Source organism: Suncus etruscus, chromosome 12, assembly GCF_024139225.1.
Source record: "Suncus etruscus isolate mSunEtr1 chromosome 12, mSunEtr1.pri.cur, whole genome shotgun sequence".
NCBI classification, from domain to species: Eukaryota; Metazoa; Chordata; class Mammalia; order Eulipotyphla; family Soricidae; genus Suncus; species Suncus etruscus.
In genome coordinates, this window is record NC_064859.1 from 37,164,887 (window position 1) to 37,189,677 (window position 24,791).

General features: G+C 33.7%; 1 protein-coding gene across 1 annotated transcript in view; it reads right to left on the reverse strand.

Annotated features, from left to right (window-relative positions):
* VRK2 (VRK serine/threonine kinase 2) overlaps positions 1-24,791 on the reverse strand; it is an 88,397-nt gene that overhangs the window by 52,122 nt on the left and 11,484 nt on the right. The window contains exons 3-7 of the mRNA XM_049784787.1: positions 16,537-16,586; positions 15,853-15,922; positions 14,155-14,242; positions 10,854-10,959; positions 9,569-9,661 (exon numbers count right to left, since the gene is read on the reverse strand). Of these exons, the coding sequence (XP_049640744.1) occupies positions 9,569-9,661; positions 10,854-10,959; positions 14,155-14,242; positions 15,853-15,922; positions 16,537-16,586 (407 nt within the window). The remainder of the gene's footprint in view (positions 1-9,568; positions 9,662-10,853; positions 10,960-14,154; positions 14,243-15,852; positions 15,923-16,536; positions 16,587-24,791) is intronic.

Genomic DNA, 24,791 nt, shown 5'->3' on the forward strand with positions numbered 1-24,791 from the left:
TCCAGATATTAAAGTCCTACAATTGGAAGGGAAGGCCAAATTCAAACAATGAGGGCCCTGACTAAGTGGGCAACCAGCTGTAGCTAGCAAGAAACACTGAGCTGGGAGTTGGGGAAGGGGTGGACAAACATTCTAAGTATTTAGAGGTAAAATGTCATGATAATTATTTATTATATGCCATTTGAGTCAAAGAAGATAAAACAAATTTCCTGGATGTTAATTTTAAATCAAAGTAATATGTAAGAACTCAAAGTATATGGAGTGCTTTAATTTTTCAGAATGTTTGTAAAAACTTTTAATAAAAAAGGTTAAACAACTATATCCTTCTAAAGACAAAATTATATATTTAACAGGTTCCCAACTATCAAGTGCATCTCAGCACTTGAATATAAGCTTCAAATTTTCAGTACAGAGAACAACTTCTAAATTACATCTATTATAATTTTTTCTTCAAAATGTTCCAATTGCAACCAAACTCCAATCAGAATAGTACTGGATTTTTATAGCTAATATATTTGCACAGTATCTTGAAATATTATTTTCATTGTACATAGATCTAATCTGGTTTTAAGTCAGGGTTCTTAATAAACCTGTTATAATACATTTTCATAGAGAAAACTATTAAGTATATATAAATAAATTACATCTAGAACTTCAAAGTAATTTATTAAAATGAAGCTTAGTAAAAAAAAAAAAAGGCATTAAAACATTACAAAATGACTGATGGAGGACCACAAAGATAGTATTGCAAGTAAAGCGATTGCACACAGCCTACCCAGTTCTCTAAACCCTGCCAGGAGTGATTCCTGAGCACAGAATGGCAGGTGAAAATAAAAATTTGGGCTATTTTTGCATAATAAATCAATTGAAAAAAATTCAAAAGAGTAAGCCCATAGAATTAGTCTATGATTAGCAGAAAAAATAAAAGTTATTAAACCCCAAAATATAATCATATAATTAGATTGAGACTATTCAGTGGCAGTATGCTTTAAACATAATTCCCTTACTATGAGACTTATAAAATTTTAATTTTAAAAGTTTAGATAACTAAAAATTAGGAACAACTTTCAAAGTCTATTTAACTAAAAATACAGTATAGCTTGAGTAGGAAGGAATAAATATGTGTTAATGCATGTGAAAAGAGAATACAATAAAAAGCACATTATTTAATCTATAGTACAAGGCTATCAACATAAAAATACTTTGGTCTTGGGGCCCGGAGAGATAGCACAGTGGCATTTGCCTTGCAAGCAGCCGATCCAGGACCAAAGGTGGTTGGTTCGAATCCCGGTGTCCCATATGGTCCCCCGTGCCTGCCAGGAGCTATTTCTGAGCAGACAGCCAGGAGTAACCCCTGAGCATCATCGGGTGTGACCCAAAAACCAAAAAAAAAAAAAAAATACTTTGGTCTTAGCTATCTATCTTCTAGAAATATTAAGGAATTTCAAGCTAAGACATAATAATATTATGAAATAGTGAAGTAGAGAGACATTCTATATAAAATTCTTAGACAAATTAATGCTCCCTCTGTAAGTATTTGTGATTGATAAATGGATTACGCTAGAATTCCCTCTAGCAAACAGTAAACAAACAGCTTTAATGAGGCTTATGATTTACCTCATGGATATCCTAAAGAATGTGAAAGTCAGTATTTTGCCATCAGAAGTATCATGAACTGCTCCCAGATCATTACTTTTTGTTGTTGTTGTTGTTGTTGTTGTTTAAACTGTATGATGTCCTTAGCTATGTAACAATAAGCAAGAAATTTTGAAAACATAAGAAATTCTACTTGGTCCTAACACCAGAAGAAGAACCAGAACAAGGTTTCAGAAAGACTGGGGGTAAGAAATGGAGGTGACTTCCCTTGGGTTCCCATCACTGCCAGGTGCATCTGTGAATTTTGTGCCACTTCAGTTTAGCTGTCTCTGCCTTTGGCACAGTTCTTTACTACATGCACTGGATTGCTATATTTTAACTAAATGAACAGGAGATGCGAGCATAATAAATTATTTTACAAGAAATATTGTCAAAGAGAATTAGGTATATGGAAATTAGGTTTTCATAACAGAACTTTAAGAGCAAAGAGAACTTTTGAGATAAGTTATTCAGAGATCCACATTTTACAGACAGAAAGCCAAATCCAACCAGGTTAAATGATTTCCAGAAGGCTAGAATTCTGCTCAAAATAAGAGCTGAAACTGGAATTTGATCTCATAACTTTCAGTTTAGCATAACCCCAGAAGTCAAACCAAAGTTCTTATAAATCACAGGTTTCCTAAGTCTACTTAACACTTAGATGCTAAAATGAAGAACTATTCTTCTATCAGGGAGAGCTATTCTCTTCAACTTCACAGGCAGTTTGGGGGCAAAAACACATGGAACTTGGCAATGTCAAGGAGGTAAACCACCAAGGTATTTCTGGCACCGCTGAGATGACAGATATTTTATCAAGACTGACCTCCCTTCCTAAAAGGCCAATGAAGCATTTCTTGAAGGGTCATTGCGAAAAGTACACTAACCTCAGAGCTGTGATGATCGTAAAGGGAGAGAGTACAGCTATTATATTGTAAGGAGTTCAGTCTAGCTCAGAACATAGAAAAAACACAAGAAGGATGTGCATGCTTATATTTAAAATAAACAATAAAAGTAGAAGTTAAAGAAATTCAGACACAAGTGTGATGCCAGAATGGCCCAGGAAATGCCCGGTATAGCAGATTTCAAGCAGCACCACATGCTTGGACCCTCACATGCAACCTTAGACTGGTTGGCTCAGAATCACAAGAAGGGGCTCCAAGAACTCTGGAGACTGCCACCCCACCCCCATGAAAAGCAAAAGTAATTATGAAAAAAGTTTTAAAATTTTGCAGGAGGCCCAAATGTAAAGCTGATAAAATAGGAAAATACCCCTGGCTGTTGAATAGGAGAGTTGGGCATCATAATGATGGCAGATATTTCCTAAAGAAAATGCCAAATATGATTTTCATTAATGAGGAAAATGCAAAAATACGTAAGAGTCTTACAGATAGAAATGTAATAAGAAAATGCATATGCAAAATATTTCCATAAATTTTATATATTTCTGGGGCCGGGCGGTGGCGCTAAAGGTAAGGTGCCTGCCTTGCCTGCGCTAGCCTTGGACGGACCGCGGTTCGATCCCCCAGTGTCCCATATGGTCCCCCAAGCCAGGAGCAACTTCTGAGCACATAGCCAGGAGTAAACCCTGAGCGTTACCGGGTGTGGCCCAAAAACCAAAAAAAAAAAAAAAATTTATATATTTCTATATAAAGGTAGAAAAACTGATAAAAGCTACAAGGTTAATAGATATACTAATTTACACTAGACATGGTGTCAAATGCAAATAGACCAACTAGAGGGATTCAACACAAAATATAGAAATAAACTCCAGTACACATGGCAATTTAGAATATGATAAAGTTGGCACTATTAATAATAAAAAGAATAAATAATATGGGAAAAGCCATTTATAAATGAATAAAATTAAAATGTAAAAAATGAAACTATCTAATAGCTTAAATAAAAACTAAGTTTGTCTAATGTTGCCTAAGCTGGGTTATGATCCATAACCAAGCTTACTATAATTCAATATACATAGTAAGGAAAGAGGTAATCAATTTAGCAATATTAATTTTAAATTTACCATTCACATAGCAACAAAACATTGCTATCAAGAGAAAAAAAGGCAAACTGGGAGACTATTTGCAAAATATGAAAAAGATAAAAGATCGATGTAATTTATAGCTGAAGATTCATTAATCAAGAGAAAAGAAGACTAAACATGGAAATATCTGCTCATTTCTTCCACCCATTTTTTGATAGGGTTAGATGTTTTCTTCTTGTAAAGTTTAATCAGTACCTTGTATATCTCAGATATTAACCCCTTATTTGATAGGTATTGGGTGAAAAGTTTTTCCCATTCTGTGGGTAGATTTTTGTATCCTAGTAACTGTTTTGGAAATATAAAGGTTAGATTTAAATTTCTATAGTAAAAAACTTAATCAAATAAAGGAAGCAATTTTTTATATTAAATAGGAAGCACAAGACTTCCTTAATTAGTGGAAAGAGATAGTGGCCCCTCTTTCTAACTGATGATAATTCCAAATACAAGTTTAGGAGGACAGTCCTGACCAATAGTACAGCAACTCCACTAAGGAAAGATTGGGTTTACAGGCTCCAAAAAAGTTCATAACAAGAAACTTAAGAGAACAAAACCAATTTTTTAAATAAAACTGCATAGCTATTTCTGCATCATATTCACCCTATCTTATAACAAAGGTTGACATACGAACCAGTGGGTAGAAAAAAGGTTTATCTAAAGGTCGGACATATTTCACTTTTGAACAATGCAGAAAGTCGACAGTAGAAAACAAAGATCTTCACAGTATGTAAGAATAAACAATCCACTTCAAAGTAGTAATAAACTACTCACAGAGGATAAATTATACATACCTATCTTAACAAAAATTTAAAATAATCTTCAAAGTAAAAACAGTCTCAAAATATTAAACTTAAATATACAAAAATAGATTATAATTCAAAGAATCAAAATGGTATACCATGAAACACTGATAATAAAAGACTAATATCAAAGTCCATTTTCAAACAATAACTATTACCAGAGAAGAAATTCAGTATCATAATGCTTAAATATAGCCCATAATACAAATTCTAAACATATCATGTATACCAATAATAAAATTCTAGAATATATGAAACAAAAATTACAAAGAAGAAAATCTGTAATATAATCTGACTCCAATAAAAATATTAGCAGGATTTCAATACAAATTAAAAAACTATAAAATGTTTTATATAGATAGTGAAGTATATAAAAGTACTCCCTTCAAAATAATTTTTAAGGGCCAGAGAGATATCACAGTGGTAGGGTGTTTGTCTTGCATGAGGCCAATTCAAGACAGACCTGGATTCAATCCCTGGTATCCCATAAGGTCTCTAAGCCAGCCAGAAGCGTTTTCTGAGCGCAGAGCCAGGAGTAACCCATAAACACTGCCAGGTATGGCCAAAAAAAAAAAAAAAAAAAGAAGAATTTTAAACAAGAAATACTGGGGCAAGAGTGGTGGTGCAAGGGGTAAGGCGGCTGCCTTGCCCATGCTAGCCTAGGACAAAGCAGTTCGATCCCTGGCATCCCATATGGTCCCCAAGCCAGGAGAGATTTCTGAACGCATAGCCAGGAGTAACCCCTGAGCATCACCAGGTGTGGCCCCAAAACCAAAAAAATAACAAAAAGTAATAAAATAAGGTTGACAGACTTCATTACACTACTTAATTTCAAAATGAAGCTTATTATAATCAAGTGACATTGACTATAATATTGGAACACAAAGAATCCTAAAATATTCATAAATGGTCAGTTCAGTTTCACAATGGTACAAAGGCAAGTTACTAAAGATGTTCACTTCAACATAGTATGCTGGAAAAATAGTAGATAGCTATTCAAAAAAAAACAATAAAAATATATTTGACCTTCACTTTACACCAAATATAAACAGATAACAAATTTGAACATAGAGTTCTCTAAAAGTCTGTGAGTAAAACTTAGGAGAAAATATTTCTGACATAGTTGGTATATAGAAATACAAATCTTAAATATTTAAAAATTCATAAACTGGAATCCACCAAAGCAACATTTGATTTTTGAAAAACACTAAAAAAAAGACTGGTAAGACTAGTGACAGGTTAAAAATATATGAAAATGCCTCACAGAGCTCCTATCCTTAAAATACATAACTCTCTTACAAGTGATGAAAAAAACAAGTAAACTCACCAAAAATAAATAAATGGCCAATAAACACAAGATGTTCTATATTGTTGGTCATTAGGAATGTGTGATACAAATTAAAAGGATTAAATATGTCTAACATCTAACATAACAGCTAAAATTTAAATTAAAAAATAATAAGTCAGAGGGAGAGAGATAGACGCAGAATAGTCTCACTCATCTATGGGTTTTAAGAAAAATAAAAGTCATTTTTGCAACAATCCTGAGACAATGAAAGGAAGACTGGAACTTCCAGCTCACTTCATGAAGCTCACCACAAAGAGTGGTGAGTGCAGTTAGAGAAATAACTGCACTGAGAGCTATCATAACCATGTGAATAAATGAGGGAACTGGAAAGCCTGTCTAGAGTACAGGTGGGGGTTCGGTGGAGTGGAGAGAGATTTGGGACATTGGTGGTGGTGGTGGGAATGTTGCACTGGTGAAGTGGGGTGTCCTTTACATGACTGAAACCTAATCACAATCATGTTTGTAATCAAGGTGTTTAAATAAAGATAGTATTAAAAAATAATGAAACCATATGAAAGTAAGATACGGTACCACTGCTATTATTACACATTGCTGTTATTCATTTATAATAGGAAAAGTTTGACTGTTTCTCTTAAAGATAAGCATATACTTGTAGGAGCTGGAGAGATAGTACAGTAGGTAGGGGGCTTGCCTTGTACATTGCTAACAGGGCTCAATTTTCTAACATCCCATATAATCATTCCCAAATCACCACTTGGACTGATTGAGTGCTGAGCCAGCAGTCACCAGAGCCTAAAATCAACCAAACAAAACCACCAAACATGCACCTCTATATTATTTAGAATAGCTACACAAAATATTGTGCGTGATAGCCACAGCAACTTTATTCACAATTATAAAAACCTGCAATAAAAACATTCATCCACAGATTAATAGATATGGAAAATATAGTAGTTATTTCTCTGAATGAAAAAGGAAGTCATTGGAAAATTGTATACAGTTTTCTTAAAAAATATTTCCAGCAGTAGAACAGGAGAAAGAATTAAGGTATTTGCTTTGCAATGAAACTGACCCTGGTTCAGTCCCTAGCACCAAACTGCTGCTCCCAAGCACTTTCAGGAGTGCTTTCAGTTCCAAGCACGGAACTGTAAGTACCACCAAAGGACTCACATGTATGGTTCAAAAATAGAACCAAACAAAAAGGATCCTTCCTAATTCAGAATTTAACCTTCAATTACACTTTTCTTTAATTACACTTTTCCTAGTTTTGCTTTGATTTGTATTTTTGAGCCACACCTGCATTCAGAGATCCTTCCAGCCGTGTTCAGGGAACTATCAGGTGCTAAGAATTGAACCCAAAAGACTATATTGGTGCTCAGACTTGTAACGTGAAACATTCTGATATTACTATATTTCTGATCTTAACAAAAGCATAATGACATGTCTCTACCACCAAGATATTATTCTGAACAGTTTCACTTCATTAAAAATCATCTTTGCACACCACAGAGAATGGCACACATCACAAAGTATGAGAATAAACAGTGTTGGCGGGGATGTGGGGAGAAAGGAACTCTTATCCACTGCTGGTGGGAATGCTGTCTAGTTCAACCTTTATGGAAAGCGATATGGAGATTCCTCCAAAAACTGGAAATCGAGCTCCCATACGATCCAGCTATACCACTCCTAGGAATATACCCTAGGAACACAAAAATACAATACAAAAACCCCTTCCTTACACCTATATTCATTGCAGCACTATTTACCATAGCAAGACTCTGGAAAACAACCAAGATGCCCTTCAACAGACGAATGGCTAAAGAAACTGTGGTACATATACACAATGGAATATTATGCAGCTGTCAGGAGAGATGAAGTCATGAAATTTTCCTATACATGGATGTACACGGAATCTATTATGCTGAGTGAAATAAGTCAGAGAGAGAGAGAAAAAAACACAGAATGGTCTCACTCATCTATGGGTTTTAAGAAAAATGAAAGACATTCTTGCAATAATAATTTTCAGGCACAAAAGAGAAAAGAGCTGGAAGTTCCAGCTCACCTCAGGAAGCTCACCACAAAGAGTGATGAGTTTAGTTAGATAAATAACTACATTTTGAACTGTCCTAATAATGAGAATGTATGAGGGAAATGGAGAGCCTGTTTAGAGTACAGGCGGGGGTCGGGTGGGGAGGAGGGAGACTTGGGACATTGGTGATGGGAATGTTGCACTGGTGATGGGTGGTGTTCTTTATATGACTGAAACACAAACACAATCATGTATGTAATCAAGGTGTTTAAATAAAAATAAATAAATAAATAAATAAATAAAAAATCATCTTTGCTCTACCTTCTCATTTCTACTTCCCCTTTACACTTGGTAATCACTAATAGTTTCTGTGTCTCCAAATGTTTGTTTTCCAAAAATTTTTTAAAGTAGTAGTGGTAAGGTAGTCTTTTTGAAATCAGTTATTTTCACTTATTAATATATATTTACTATTTCTTCACGTCTTTTCATACTTAGATTGACAGTCTTAAAATGAATAATATTTAATTGTCTCACAGTACCACAATTTGTTTATATGCTTGGGTTTCTTTTTTGCAGTACCCACTAAAGAACATCTTGGTTGTCAAGTTCTTGCATTTAAGAAAAGTGCTACTCCAGGACAGAGAGTGAGTACAGTGGGTTAGGGACTTGCCTTGAACATAACTGATCTAGTTCCAAACATCAGCATCCCATATAACATAACTGATCTAGTTCCAAACATCAGCATCCCATATAGTGCTCCAAACCTGCCAGGAGTGATTCTTGAGTGCTGAGTAGGAATAACCCTAGAGCATTGCAGGTGTCTGCCCACCCCCTCCATAAAAAAAAACACACAACTAACAAACAAAAGGAACAGTGATGCTTTAAAAAAAACATAGATTTTTTTTCTTATAAATATAGGTGTTTTTACATTTGTAATTGAATCTGTGGTATACAATACTGTTAATAAGTTTTTCATTTTATGAATATATTCTCAGATATTATTCAATTGTGTATTCCTACTAGAAGTAAGTTTTTTTTTGGTCCACATCATCACCCCATTTCAAGTCCTAAATAATTAGATGTAGTAAATGGTTATTTTAATGCAAAGTGAGGTATAGAATTTTTTCAACATCACAAAATTCTATTAAAAACGCTACTTTGTTGGGGCCAGTGTGGTAGCGCAGAGGTAGGGCCCTTGCCTTGCACTTGGCTGACCCAGGACAGACCACAGTTCGATCCCCCAGCGTCCCACATGGACATCCCCAAGCCAGGAGCAATTTCTGCACGCATAGCCAGGAGTAACCCCTGAATGTCACTGCGTGTGACATAAAACCATAAAACCAAAAATAAAATAAAATAAAAATGCTACCTTATTCAAACGTAACAATTTACATAGAGAAAGGTGAACTGTGAAAATCTTTTTTTAAAAGTATAATAATAAAATAATTTGACTTTATTTCCCAGTATAAACTATTCCATACCTATTAGACTTTGATAATTCTTTATATTTGTTCAAAATTCAAATTCTTACTTAGCCACTACTTAACTATGTCTTTTAAATGGTTTCACAGCTCTAATTTTCAGTTTCCTCATTCTAATTCTTAATTAGGATATAGAAGAAAAATTAAAGCACAATAGTTATCAGATCAAGCCCTCATTTGCTTATTTTTCTGAATCAGAACAAAGATTTTTAATGCCTAATTATGATACTTTTAGCATTCTTACTGCAAGCAAGAGCTTAGTAATGTACTTACCCGATTTGGATTTTTATAACCCAAAAGTAAATTTGCCGCTTTTATATCTCCATGAACATACTCATTTTCATGTATATATTCCAGTATATCTAACTGTAAAAAGAAACATATAATATAAAGTTAAATTCATGTACATATAGAAGACAAAATCTTGAACATCATGAATATAGAATGACATTCTTTATATTAACAAAGGCAAATGTTTTACACAATTATGTATTTATTTATTCTAAAATATGACAAGGACAGGTCATTCATCCTAGGAAAAATAATCTTAGCTGAATAAATTAATCCAAAAATATCATGTTTTCATTCAAGTTCTAATGGAAAGAAACCAAAATTGAACAATACCTCTGCCTATGACCCTGATAATCTAGTAGTCAATTCATACCACCATAGAAAAAGAAAAAAAATTACAAGAGAACTATTGTGAACGAAGCATAAAATCCACTCTGAAATTTCTCACCATACAATAATTACAAATCAGCTCTGGGGGACCTTAATACAAAACACTAAATCCATGACAATAGAGAAAAGCATTTTCCCTCTGTACATTACTTCTTCACTTCATTTCTGAAGCCCTTGAGCTTGCATGTAACATACACTGAGTACTCAATAAACATGTGTTGGCTAGCGAGAGAAGTGAATGAGAGAATAAGAAAATTAATGAGTTCCATTTACCATATACCAACCTGGCATGACTAGTTTCATTCTATTTAAAATGGAAAAAAATAAAATGAAGCCTAGACAAACCAAACACAAACAAGATAAGACAAATATGTGGTATAAGCAAAGTATGTGCTAGGGTGCTATTAAGATTTTATTGCTTCTTATTTGGCAAAGTATGTATTATTCATTGCCACACGAATTATTGCTGCTATCCCAAATTCACTATTAAAAACTTTATAGCACCCGCATATCGTCACGTGAGTAGTATAGAAAATAATACATTTTGCGATCATTTGCATTGTTAAAAACTATAAGAGATAGAGTGGTTTTTCTTATGTAATGTATGCTTATTCTGATATGTAAAAATGCTGAGGAAAAAATCAAACTGTAGAACCATTGCCTAATTGACTTTGTAGTGCCAAACACAGTACAGTCTGTCACTTACAGAGCCCACTGTTATCAATTTCACCAAAATAGCCGCTATTTTCATTAACTGACTTTTCTAGGACAATAATCCTTCATTCTATGATAATTCCTCAAAGGGCAAAGGTTTGTATATTGTAACAGGTAAATAATCTAAATACAGAACAAGTGAAAATCAATTATTTCTTCTTACCATCCGAATGCCAAGCTGAAGGACAGTAGATTTCTTAAAAGTACCATTTTGGTCTGAAATCTTCTGTAAATCTATTCCTAATCTTTCTATTACCATAAATCTGTAACTATAAAAAAAAGATAGTAAAAAAGAGATCTTAAAACAGAAATGTTTGAAATGATTAACAAATTTTATGAAGATATAATGTCACCAACCTAGCAACAATTTATTATGCAATCTGACTCATTGGGAAATGAATGAATGTTAATCTTATAGATTGTTTTTACAAAAAATACTAGTGCTATGTAGTTTGTAATTTGTTTAGTAGAAGAGAATGTAGGGACAAATCACTTTGATACTGAAAAACTAGTCTTTCTAAATTAATTATGAAACTATCTTTTTTCAGCATCTTTTTCATCATGTAGCATTAAGTAAGTTATTGTGCATACAATTTTCTAAATTTCTTAAGCTCTCAGACTTATATACACTTTATGTATTTTAAACATGCTTGCTTTTTAATTCATTACATCCTTTTCTTTTTATTATAATTTTTATTTTAATCATAGTGGATTACATAACATTGACCATGATATTTTAGGTACATATTAACATAAAATCAAGAGAATTCCCATCACCGAGTTGCCCTCCCTCCATCTCCGTTCCCGTCCTACCTCCCATATCCTCCTCCCTCACCCCCGGGGATGCCAGAATAAGTGGTCCCCTCTGTGCCTAGCTTACTACGTAGTGGTCTTACCCCTGTTTGGTCTTGGTACCTGCCTTATTTCCCACTCTAATTGGGAGGCGGGACTGGATAGTTCAAGTTATGTGGTTTTGTTTGAACAAGAGAAAAGTAATAAACTGGGGGAAAAAATCAAATAAGCCAAAAATGGGCAGAGTCCTTCTGGAGGCTCTCATCCTCAGTTTGAGAGATAAAGGGGAAAAAGAAGTTGAAACATTACAACAGTACAAAAAGAGGTGACAAATAAAATATCCAGTGAGCACTCCAACCATAAGATAAGCACTACATAAAAGCCATGGTCTTGAGATAAATAAACATGGCAGAGCACATAAAGGAAGAAAAGAAAAGAAGAAAAAAATATAAATGGAGACAACAACTTCAATATCCACACCACAACAAAGAAATCGACAAATCGACTAGATAAATAAGAAAATTATATTGACTTCTTTTGGTCCTTTGCTGTTCTTATTTTTTTTTAATTTACTTTTTAAAAGAGCATGTGTAGCAGTTGACACAAGTGATCACAATCCATTTGTTTCCAGATAAATGTGAGCAAAATCATTTTTAAAAACAGAACAGAAAGAAGGAAAAGAAGAGAAGAACAAAAAGAAGTAGTACAGTGCCAAGCAAATATGTGAAGATCATTGTAACTCCAATGAGGTCACTGAGTCATTGTCAATAGGTTTAGTTAGCTCTTTAGTTAGCAGACCATTCTGCTATTTCATTTGTTTCTCAACATTAAGTGACTTTAGCTACATATTGGCATCTAAATTGTTGTGTTCCTGTGGGGATGACAGTATTAAACAAAAATGAAGTTATCGAGTGGCCATGAATGCAGCTGCACAGTCCATGAATTCAAGACACTATTACTGATACTACAGTATTTATGGAAAGTGTTTGGTCAGATAGGTGTCTTGGCAGAGAATCACAGAGGTGTAGTGAAGCAGGGCCATGAGCAAAGCAGCAATTATGAGTAATAGGTGCCTCAGGTATGGCCTTGTCATGGGTGGTAGGAGGGGCACTTGGCCCATCATCTCTCATGAGATTACCAGCTTTAAGCTGTGTGGACAGTGTACCCACGATTTCTACAGCTTGGTTCACAGCCCTTTCAAGAACAGTGAGTCTATGGAGCTGGCTGAGTGCAGACATAGCAACTCCACTATATCCTTTTTTTATTTACCCCTTCAATTTACACCAGCCATTATTATTTATGTATCTACATGCACTCACAATATAATCTTTCCCTTTGTTTTACAAAACCTTAATATTTTCAACATGCACTTTTCTTCACGCATTTTTCCAATAGTGTTTAATTTCAATGTTTTTGTTTTTATTTATAACATTTAAAAAACTAAAGAATGCAAAAGCATTGGCATGAGAATTAAAAATTTTACCTAGAAAATAAAAATGTTACCTATCTTTAAAAGACTAATGAAGGGCCAGAGTGATAGCACAGTGGTAAGGCATTTGCCTTGCATGCTGCCTACCTGGGACAGACCCAGGTTCAATCCCCGATATCCCATATGGTCCCCTGAGCATGCCAGGAGTGATTCTGAGTGCAGAGCCAAGAGTAACCCCTGAGCACCCACCGTGTGTGGCCCCAAAACAAAAAAACAAGCAAAAAAATGAATAGATAAATAAAAAAAGACTACTGAAATGACAAAGTGGACAACTAACAAAGGACAGAATATTTTCTTTGAATTACATAGTGAATTAAAAGATTATATCCAATAACTAGCCATAAATGGTGGCTTTAAAGGTAGTTCTAAAATATCAAGGGCAAGAACAATACCACAATGGGTAGGGCTTTTTCCTTGCACATGGCCAAGCCGGGTTCAATCCTCAGCATAACATATGGTTTTCCCAAGCCTGCCAAGAGCAAGTAATTTTTGAGCACAGAGCCAGAACTTACCACTGTGTATGTATGCCCCCACCCCAAAACAAGTAGTTCTACAAAATCATTGCTGTGCTTCTCTTCAAGAGGTAGTAAATCTTAATAACTTCTCTTTGGGGACTTCTAGCAAAAAGAATACACTTACAATGATGAGCTATAAGGTTTAAAAGTAAAATTATAAATGACTGATCTTAAATGCATGTTTTTATTGTATGTGTTTCTATTCTGCCTCCTCTCCTACTCTCGCTAGCACCGTGATCCTGTCTCCAGAGTCCCCTCTGCCACCACCTTTTTTAGTGGAAACAAGCTGCCATGTCCTGAAACATTCAGATTGTCCACAGATAGAAGTACCTGAGAAGAACGTGAAACCTGCTAACAATCATATTAGTGAATTTAGAAACATTTTATTGTTCTTGTCAACAACCACATGAGTGACCCAGAAAGCAGAATCTTCCCCAGTTGCACCTTGAGAACTTCAGCCCCACAAATACAGACTATTCCACCTTTAGGAGACGTTCTGAACTAGAACTAAGTCAGTTACAGATTTCTGGTGCATGAAAATTGGAATATTCCAGCATGTTTTCATAAATTCTGACATTTAGGATAATTTGTTATATGTCAACAGATACTAAATAAGCCATATAAATAATAGTCAGAGGATAATATTTGATATAAGAATTCCATTTTACCTTCTTCCCTTAAATTCGGTAATACCAAATCCATAAAACAAAGGAATTCCTAAATAATCAAGTTGTTTCAGTTTTATCCATCGATCCACTGCAAAGATAAATTTAACAGGTAAAACATTATGTATTTTAGAAAAATACATCCCACTTTTCCATATATGCCTTATTTAGTTAATAACCTCAATCAAAATTAAGACTATTTAGAAAATTTAAAAAATAAAGTCTAAGAACATTAAACTCTAACACTATAAATCAAAAGTATACCCAGGAATCTTAAAAGTACAGCAGTTGGGGCCCAGAGAGATAGCACAGTGGTGTTTGCTTTGCAAGCAGCAGATTCAGAACCAAAGGTGGTTGGTTCGAATCCGGCATACCATTTGGTCCCCTGTACCTGCCAGGAGCTATTTCTGAGCAGACAGCCAGGAGTAACCCCTGAGCAACGCCGGGTGTGGCCCAAATACCAAAAACCAAAAACCAAAAAAAAAAAAGTACATCAGTTATAACCACATCAATCAGTCTCAAGATGCTTCTATTGATTAATAAAATTGTTCCTTTTACGCTGGTTAAATTTTTAATTAAACATATTCTAGCTACCAAAAATCAGTAGAGATGTCACTTTCTTAAATAATCAGGTAGTTTATTTAATTTTCACTTATCTACTATATATGTTTAATATTGTAGACAGATATACTGAAAAACAATCAAGTTTAATGGATTTTATTTGTCACTATGTTATACTTAAAAATAATAAAGACCATAGTCAATGTTTAGAAGGTTTTATTAAGGAAAACAAAGCTAATTACTGAGGCTAGGCATCATTCCTTTTCCTAATCATAATATAAGGATCTTGAAAGTGTTGGTCATTACTTATATATGTATAAGTAATATAATATAGTATACTTAATATATTATATATATTCATTACTATATATATAGTCCTTAATGTTTTATGTAGTCCATCCAAAATACAGTATTTATAAAAAATATTTTCATTCTTCTTTAGCTCTGTTTATAATCACTTCAAATTCAAAAGATCTAATTGATAGTTCTTACATCTAAGATGTTTTCCAATTAATTACCCAACATTCAAGTTTTAAACATTTTAACTTTATTTAATTAAGCCTAATGCTTTATTACTTTTATATATATTACTTTATCCATTCTATAATTTCCTTTATTTATATAGCTACTCCAGATTTCAGTGTCTTTTCCAAAAATCTTTCCTATGCAGTTTTTATGAAATAAATTATTTTATTTTATCTTTTAAATTTATAGAACTCTTTTGAAACCTAGATCAATAATTCAAGTTTCATAAAGCAAACAACTCTAATTAAAATACATAATCTATTGCAAATGCAATAGATTTTTATTTTATTCTTATGCTATCAGAATTAACTCTTTTTTTTTTTTTTTTGGTTTTTGGGCCACACCCGGCGGTGCTCAGGGGTTACTCTTGGCTGTCTGTTCAAAAACAGGCATGGGGGACCATATGGGACACCGGGATTCAAACCAACCACCTTTGGTCCTGGATCAGCTGCTTGCAAGGCAAATGCCGCTGTGCTATCTCTCCGGGCCCAGAATTAACTATCTTTTTATGATCAAATTTCTAATTGAAAAGTGTTTCCAGATAGTCAAGACAAATATATTAACATTCATTTTAGCACATATACAGAATCAGTTTGGTTTACCAGTTTTACTTACTATACTCTTTTTTTGCAGCTCTTTGATAAAATTTAAGTTCTGAAAACAATGGGCCATTTTCTTGATATTCCTATAAAATAATTAAATTCCATTATATACTAAAGTATTATCTTAAAAATTGAAAATTTAATTGTGAAAATATTAGTACACATAAAAATAATAGTATATGTAACCACATTTCCAATAAAAATCTCGGCACTGAATAAACCTGAAGAACCTTATATAAAAAGCCAGCATATTATAATACCCTACCTACATGGTCTTACACATGAAAAACTTTACTCATAAAAGAAACTACTCAAAAACACTAAGAATTGCAAACATACACAAACATATGTACCATTATGAACACTAAGGTCGAAACGCTGCAAATTGTTACATCCACACATGATAACTTTACGGGATGAATACTGTATTTCATTCACTTTACTATGCTTAAGGGATATAAAGAAATGTAAGATAGCATTTATTCCTTTAAAAACCTTACAATATAGAGTAAGGAAGATGGAAGTCAGATAGGGGAGTCTAAGAAATAATTTGCTAGAAAAGATAAAAGGATAACAAGTATCAATACAGAATAGGTTCATTGGTAAATAGAACATTAAAACTAAGATGAGAGGCACGGAAAAATTAAAAAAGAAAAGGTCAAATATGTGTTAAACCAAAGTTGAGAGCAATACATACCACTTTTATGACATGCTTTGCATCTTTATCTGGTTTATTTGCGGGGAAAGCTGCAAAACAAACACATGGGAAAAAGTTTTCAATTACTGAACAGCTATTCTATTATCAATATTGTACTTAATGTTTTTCATATACTAGTTTTTTATATACTTCCAATAATTTCTTACGTTTTCTATCTCCATTTTACTTAAGATCCTACTAATATTTGACAAGTTAAATAATTTCTCACAAAAATAAAGCATATTGAGGAAAATATTCAAAACTAACACTGCAGCCACACTGTTTACTATAAACCATATTCTAATATTCAAACATGGAAACCAACAGATATAAATTACATAAATCCCAAATTAGATAAAATGTGTTACAGATATATAATAATTAACCCAACAAAGTATATAATATTGTCTGATTCAATTCTACTAAATTAAAAACTATTAACTCAGAAATTAGATTCATTTTAAGTAGAGATCTAAACTATTTTACAAAGCAAAATTCTAAAATAAAGTTCAAATAAAATTAAAGTCTTTGTTATCTTCTAAGTTTAGAAGATAATTAAAAAAATTTTTTTAAGTAAAAACAGGTTGGATTTGGAAACTTGAGGTAGGGGCTAGGGTCAAGGGAGAGTAATGTTCTTAAGAGAGAGGCTGGCTTCTTCAGAGTGGAAAGAGTCCAGTAACCATCCGAGTTAAAAGAATGAAAGTACTCATCTCTAAGAGGAGATGCAGGAATCTTTGTTCAGATACAATATACGCATCCAACAAAATAGCCTCAATCGATTATTTTTACATTAATATAGCTTATAATGTAACAACATCTGATTTCAATATTCTATTAGTTGTTTTAATTTTTATTCAAACAATTGTGATTTTAAAAGTTGGGTTTTAGGCACACAATGTTTCAGGACCTATCCTAGTTTGGAGTATTTTGCCTGTTTCCTCAGTATACTTTATGAATTGAGGACTGATCTTAAGGTCTTTGATCCCCTTTCTGTTGACTGTTGTATCAGTGTAAGATATAAATCAAGCTTCAATTTGTTTTTTGTGTTTGAGGGCCACACCTGGTAGCATTCAGGAGTTACTCCTGGCTCTGCACTCAGAAATCACTTCTGGCAGGCTTCAGGGACAATAAATAAGTCAACCTCCCTATACCAATATCCCAGTGTCCATTCCATGTCATCATGTCCTTTCCCAGCCTTCCATGATAACAGCCACTAATTTAAGTTTTTATAAAGTTTGGGTCTCATAATTTCATGTTGTGGACACTGCTTGGATATTTAGTTCTGTCCTTTCTTAAGACCATCAATGTACCTAAAACCTCTTGTCCTCATCATTTCATATTTTGTCTTTCTTCTCCTCCATTCAATTTCTTTCCTCCTCACTATTTTCTGGGACCTTGAGTGTTCTTGACAATCCCCATTTAAGCATTGGATTTCTTCATGCAGTTATTTCAAATACCCCATATAAGTAATATAGTTTTGTATTTATTTTCTTCTTCTATCTTACTTCATTTAACATATTATTTTCTGTTACTGAAAACTGCATGATTGTATCACCCCTTACAGCTATGCAGTATTCCATTATGTATATGTACCCCATCTTCATGATCTACTTGTTTGTTGTTGGAAATCTGGGCTGATTCCAACTCTTAACTACTGTACTGAGTGCTGCAATGAATAGTGGTGTGCATACATCTCTTTGGATTTGCTCAGCCATATGGCAGTTCGATTCTGAGTTTACTGATAACTTTCCATACTATTCTCCACAGGAATTGGATCAGACAAGCATTCCCACCAGCAATGGATCAGAGTTTCTTTTTCACCACATCCCTACCAATACAAATTATTCCCAGTATTTTTGATATGTACCATCCAGATTCGTGTAAGATGATAACTCATTGTCTCTTTATTTGGATTTCCCTAATAAAAAGTGATGATGAGCACTTTTCTTGTGCCAGTTGGTTGGTCATCTGTTGGTCTTTCTCAGAGAGGTTTCTATTCTTTTCTCCTCCCCATTTTTAATGGGTTTTTAGATTTTGCAGATTAACCTTTGTGAATATTTGTATATCCTAATATTAACCCTTTATCCAATGTATTGAGTGAAAGTATTTTCTCCTACTTATATATCTTTTAGTTTTAACCTGTGTTTCTTTTGCCATGCAGAAACCTTTTAGTTTTATATAGTCCCATCTATTCAGATTTGATTCTACATCCCTTGCCATTGGCATCAGATCATTGAAGACTCCTTTGAGTTATAGATCTTGGAGTATTCTGCCTATGTTTTCCTCAGTGTACTTTACGGATTCAGGTCTGACCTCAAGGTCTTTGACCCCTTACTGTTGACTTTTGTATATGGTGTGAGATACAGATCCAGCTTTAATTTCTTTTTGGGGTGAGCCACATCGTGGTGCTCAGGGGTTACTCCTGTCTCTGTGCTCAGGGGACCATATAAGATGGCTCAGGGGATATGGGATGACTCAGGCTTAGGGGATCATATGGGATGCTGGGATCAAACCCGGGTTTCTTCCGGATCAGCCTTATACAAGGCTAATGCCCTACCGCTATGCTATTGCTCAGGCCCTCAAGCATTAATTTCTTATACATAGTTATCCAACTGTCCCATTATTTGTCAAAACTCTTTTTATTCCATTTCATATTCTTAGCTTCTTTGTCAAAAATTAACTGAGTGAAGATTTACTTGAGTTTTCACTGGACATTCTATTCTGACTCATGCTGAAATGATATATTTGTTCTATTCTGACTCATTGTGCTGAAATGATATATTTGTTCTAATTCCATATCTTGATCACTATGACTTTCTAATACAGCTTTAAGTTAGGTTTCTTGCTTTGCTGTTTCTTGCTTTCCTGTATGGTTTTGGCTATCCAAGTTTTTTATGATTCTACACAAACTTTATAATTAACTTTTCTATGTCCTTGGACAAAGTTCATTTCAATTTTAAGTTACCTTTATTTTATTTGTCACATGCAGTTTAATCCAACTTCTAAAGACTTTGTATTTTTACTGAAATCAATAATTTCATTTATCTTATTTAATGATAAAAATATTATTGGTCAGAGAGGGGTGATAGCTCAAAGAATGGAGTGCATTTCTTGCCTGGCACCACATACTTCCCCAAGTAGTGACAGGCTGGTGGCCCAGTAATGCCAGGTCAAAGGGACACTGCATCATCACATTGTAGCATAGAACTAATAAGTCCAAACTACTGGACAAATATTGCTAAGAAGGACCCTCACTAAAATAATGCTTACCATATTCAAATATAACAAGAGAAGATGACATACATATTTATGTATAGCTTGGAGTTATTTTGTCATCCATTCATTCTGCACCATTTCTTCACTTATTTAAATAACCAATATTGATCAATAGATTCAGTTATGCCAAGTTCTATGTTTAAGTGATAATGAGGATTATGTTTAAAGTAAAGCAAAAGGACAAGTAGTATTGAATATAATTTTTTTTAAAAAATATTTCAATCTTGGAGAGAAGAAAGAGTTAGAATGGACTTCTCCAGCATTATAGTAATATACTACTAATTATAGTAGTATAGTTAGTGCCAAAGCTGTGAGAAGAAATAGCACTGCCTAAACTTGGTCCATATAATACATTATAAACTCCATGCAACAGTCTTTGCTTACTAATGTAGTGTGTGAGAAGAGGATGAGCATAATGGAAAATGGGAATTTCAACTAGATAATGTATACTTTCTCCTGACTCAAGTATCACTACTGGCAAGTTGTGAAGAATTAAATGGAGATCAAACCAAGTGGTTCATACAAGGCAGGCATCCTGCCTATTTACTATTGATCCAGCTTTATCCGAATATATTCCTTGCTGTTTTCAGTTATCATTGTCCTACCACTATTTTCAGATAATTTGAGTCTTCTTTTCTTATAAATTCCTATGCATATTATCACAGCATTAAAATGTGCTGTCACATACTTGTAACATCCCTACAATTGACATTTAATAGCTATATAATAGTCTCTATATCTTCTAAATCAGATTATATTTGAAAGCCTAAATCCAAAATCAATTTAATAGAATGCTTTTAAAGATGAATGTTGATCAAATAAATTGTTCTAGTTACTGTGGAGGTCTCTTTATAGTCAACAGTTAATTATAAAACAAATATTTATTTTCTACCATAAATAAAGTCATGGACTATCTAGAAAAATTAAATAACAAATATATAGTACCTGCTTTTATACTCTATTTTAGAAATAAGACATTCATCAAATACTCTCATGCAAGCCTAAAACTAATTACAATAAATGTTAAAAGGAGTAGATGTCACTATGAGAATATCTAATTTAAGCTGCATGAAAGAGAATGCCTAAGTAAGGATAATTGGAGAAATGTAAAAGGGTTAGATGCAACTCTAGTTAATTTCTTTTAACAAAGGTTCTTTTTTTTTTTTAGGTTTTTGGGCCACACCCTGTGACGCTCAGGGGTTACTCCTGGCTATGCACTCAGAAGTTGCTCCTGGCTTCTTGGGGGACCATATGGGACGCCGGGGGATCGAACCGCGGTCCGTCCTAGGCTAGCGCAGGCAAGGCAGGCACCTTACCTCCAGCGCCACCGCCCGGCCCCTTAACAAAGGTTCTTAAATCTTAAATTGTAATTAAAGGACAAAAATAATATAATTAGATTTGTATTCTGAATATATTATTACATTAAGTTGTGGAGAACAGAATGAAAAAGGATAAGGAGAAATTGACGCTTAAGAACTTAATTTCTGATAGATAAGAGGGCTATTGACTGGATTAGTGTCAATGAGTAAAAAAAAAAAGAACAGATTACAGTAAATTTGAAGAGACAAAAAGGGAATGCATAGGGAAGAAGGAAAGAAGAAAAAGGAAGAAAAATAAAAGGAAGAAGATCATGGAAGGCAAAACAGGAGATTATTTAACATAACCAAACCAAAAAGAAGTTTAAAAATTAAATTTTATAAGGCCAGATATAAAATACAATATGCAGGGCCCTTGCTTTGCACATGGCTCACCACGATTCAATCCTCAGGACAATATATGACCCCCAAAATTCCAGTCAGATGTTAAAGTAAGCCCTGAGCATCTCAAGTGCAGAAAAGAAAGAGAAAAGAAAGGGAAAAAAAAAAAAAGAAACCCAGCAAGAAAAGGGCAAGGAAAGTCTTCAGTGAGTATATGTTCAAGTTGCATTTCTTTATATACTGATTTTTCCTAAAAACAGTATGTGAGTTTTGTTTCATGAATTTTTAATTGACTCACCATAAGATACAAGCATCCTCAATAGAAATATCACTAATACAAATGCTTTCACTGTTTAATCATCAAGTAAATATATTTTAAGCTTGCTTAAAGATTTAGAGTTAATATGTAACAAATTTTTAAATTTTAACTCTATAATTCCTATTATCAATTAATGTCCATTATAAATGTGAATTCCAGCATAAAACTAGGCTTATATTTGAAAGTTTCTAAAAGTTCTTTAATTACTAAAAAGTGCATTTACTTTCTATAATAAAATCGCTTAATTTTTTTTTTTTGTTTTTTGGGCCACACCCTGTGACGCTCAGGGGTTACTCCTGGCTATGCGCTCAGAAGTTGCTCCTGGCTTCTTGGGGGACCATATGGGACGCCGGGGGATCGAACCGCGGTCTGCCCTAGGCTAGCGCAGGTAAGGCAGGCACCTTACCTCCAGCGCCACCGCCCGGCCCCAAATCGCTTAATATTTTAACATTTTTATATCTTGAGAAATTCCTTTCAATTATATAATTCCAAAATCCATTTTATATTTGTGGTGATCTTTTAATGAAACTATTACAGGTTTCCTCTAATCTCAATGCTTTTTTCTCTTTCTTTAAAAAGGACACTATTCCAGCTGAAGAGACAGTACAGGGCATTGGCCTTGCAACTTAATAAACTTGGGTTTGATTCCTAGTACCTACCTTCCATATGGTGCCCTGAGGCCCATCAGGAATGATCCCTGAGTGTAGAGCCAGAACACAGCTATGTATGACCCAAAACAAAACAAAAAAAAAACATAAAACAAACAAAAATTCATTCTATGTGTCCAGGTAGTAAATACAAAGGTTAGCTACATTTTTCTTAGTTATTTTTAGCCTATAAAATAAGGGCAGAAGCTGGTCTTGTAATTACTTCCTGAAATTGCACTGTCAATTGTTTTTTATATTTAAAAACCTACAATTGGACCAAAAATCCAAACAAACAAAAAAGCATACTATGGAAAAAATGTAGCCCTACCTTTACCTGCTGAAATATTATAATACTTTTGCTAAATATTGGTTTCAAATAAGGTATTCCTAACATCATCAATACTATCTCTATTTCCCAGGTTTTATCTTTTATGTAATATTATTATATACAGATATTAGTACTTAAAGATATTTTAACCAGTAGTTTTTCCTTCCGATTTTTGATATCTTTTTTAGATTCACCAAAATATTCCTTTAACAGTACAAATAATTATTTGTGCCACTGAGTCCATTTTTTTCTGAGTAAGGGCAAGTCATCTTCCCTGCTGAAGCTCTGGTAGCAGCACACACAAACCAACACTACAACTGGCACTATATACCAATGGTCCACATTCACCATTTTTCCACTAATCTGTTTAGAGACATTTAGCCACAAAATAAATCCAAGTATACTGATTAAGTGACTGAAATCTTCAGTGACTGTTTAAAAGTGCCACCAGGGCCAGATTAATCTCTCCCTATCTCACTCCATGCCTCTGTACTTCCAAAAGTCCCAGCAACCATACCCAATAACCACTGTTGTTGCTGTATGAGCTCATTAGCCCATCTCCACAGACTCCCAAAATCATAGAAGACATGACTGCTTAATCAACTCCCAAAATCATAGAAAACACGACTGCAACACCCCCATAATTTTAATACCGATTTCCTAGAAAAATATATCAGATAAGATGTGAAATTATCAAGGATGCCACATAAGCTCAACAAAAAAAACCAACAAAATGCTCAACCAGCAATAACCAGCAGTAAACCTTCAGAGAATGACATAATGACCCCACAATTTTCACAAATTTCTATGATTTTTGATAATTCCATTATCATATAATTATAACAAGTAATATTAAGTAAATCAATTCATATCTGTCAAGGGTCAGGCTTCAAGGAGATTGGGAAACTGGTAACAAGGGCGGAGGGAGTGTTACACTGGTGGTGGGATTGGTGTTGGAATATTGAATGCCGGAAAGAACTATTATGAGCAACACTATAATCCATGGTCTTTAAAATAAAGTTATTTAATTAAAATTTTTATTCATGTTTCAGTATTCTTAACTATCTTTTGGTATCTTAGGTTTTCAAGGTCAGCATAACTTGAAAGTCTTTCCTCAATAAAATAGATCCTATCATGTGTCTGAATTTTTATTAAACTAGTTACATTTCAGAACACTTTAACTTGTTCAAAAGCTTTCTGCTAAAGTGGAAATTCTGATATCACGATTTTTTCATCCCTTTCTCATCACACAGTAACATTTGTCCATTAAATATAACTTTCTTCTCACTTTTCTTAAAGTGTATTATGTCAAGGGATTTTATATATGTATGCATATATACATATTCACTTATTTTAACTATTTTTCCTTCCACATCCTCCACTACTATGTAAGATAGAAAGTTTACCTAACCAGACTTCAAGTATAAAACTTACTTTGACACTGGGGATTTAAGTGTTATACAAAATTATTTAATAAAAACAAGAAAAAGCATAATGAAGTTTTCTTCTTAAATCTAAAATTAAAATCCCCAAGTTACAGTTAAATATTCAAAACATGAACTTTGGTGTAATAATTTACTCTTTTCCTTGATATGTATATACTATTGTAATAGAAAATAGTATTCTAGGGGCCAGAGTGATAATACAGTGGGCAAGGCGTTTGCCTAACACACAACTTACCTGGGTTTTGATCCCAGGCATTCCATATAGTCCCCTAAGCACCTTAAGGAAAGCGCAAAGCCAGTGGTAAGGTCTGAGCACAGCTGAGTTTGGCCAAAAAAAAAAAAAAAAGAACTAATGCTATAATATCTAATAAATATCTCTTCTCCATTATAAACACCTAATTGTCCTCTACATGTAATTTTCTTGATAAAAATCATCTATAGGTTTATAATAAATTGTATTGTGGTATCTTGAGGAATGTTTTTTTTCAATTTATTAAGTATTTGATTATCTCAACAAATTCTATAAGCATATTCTTTATCAAG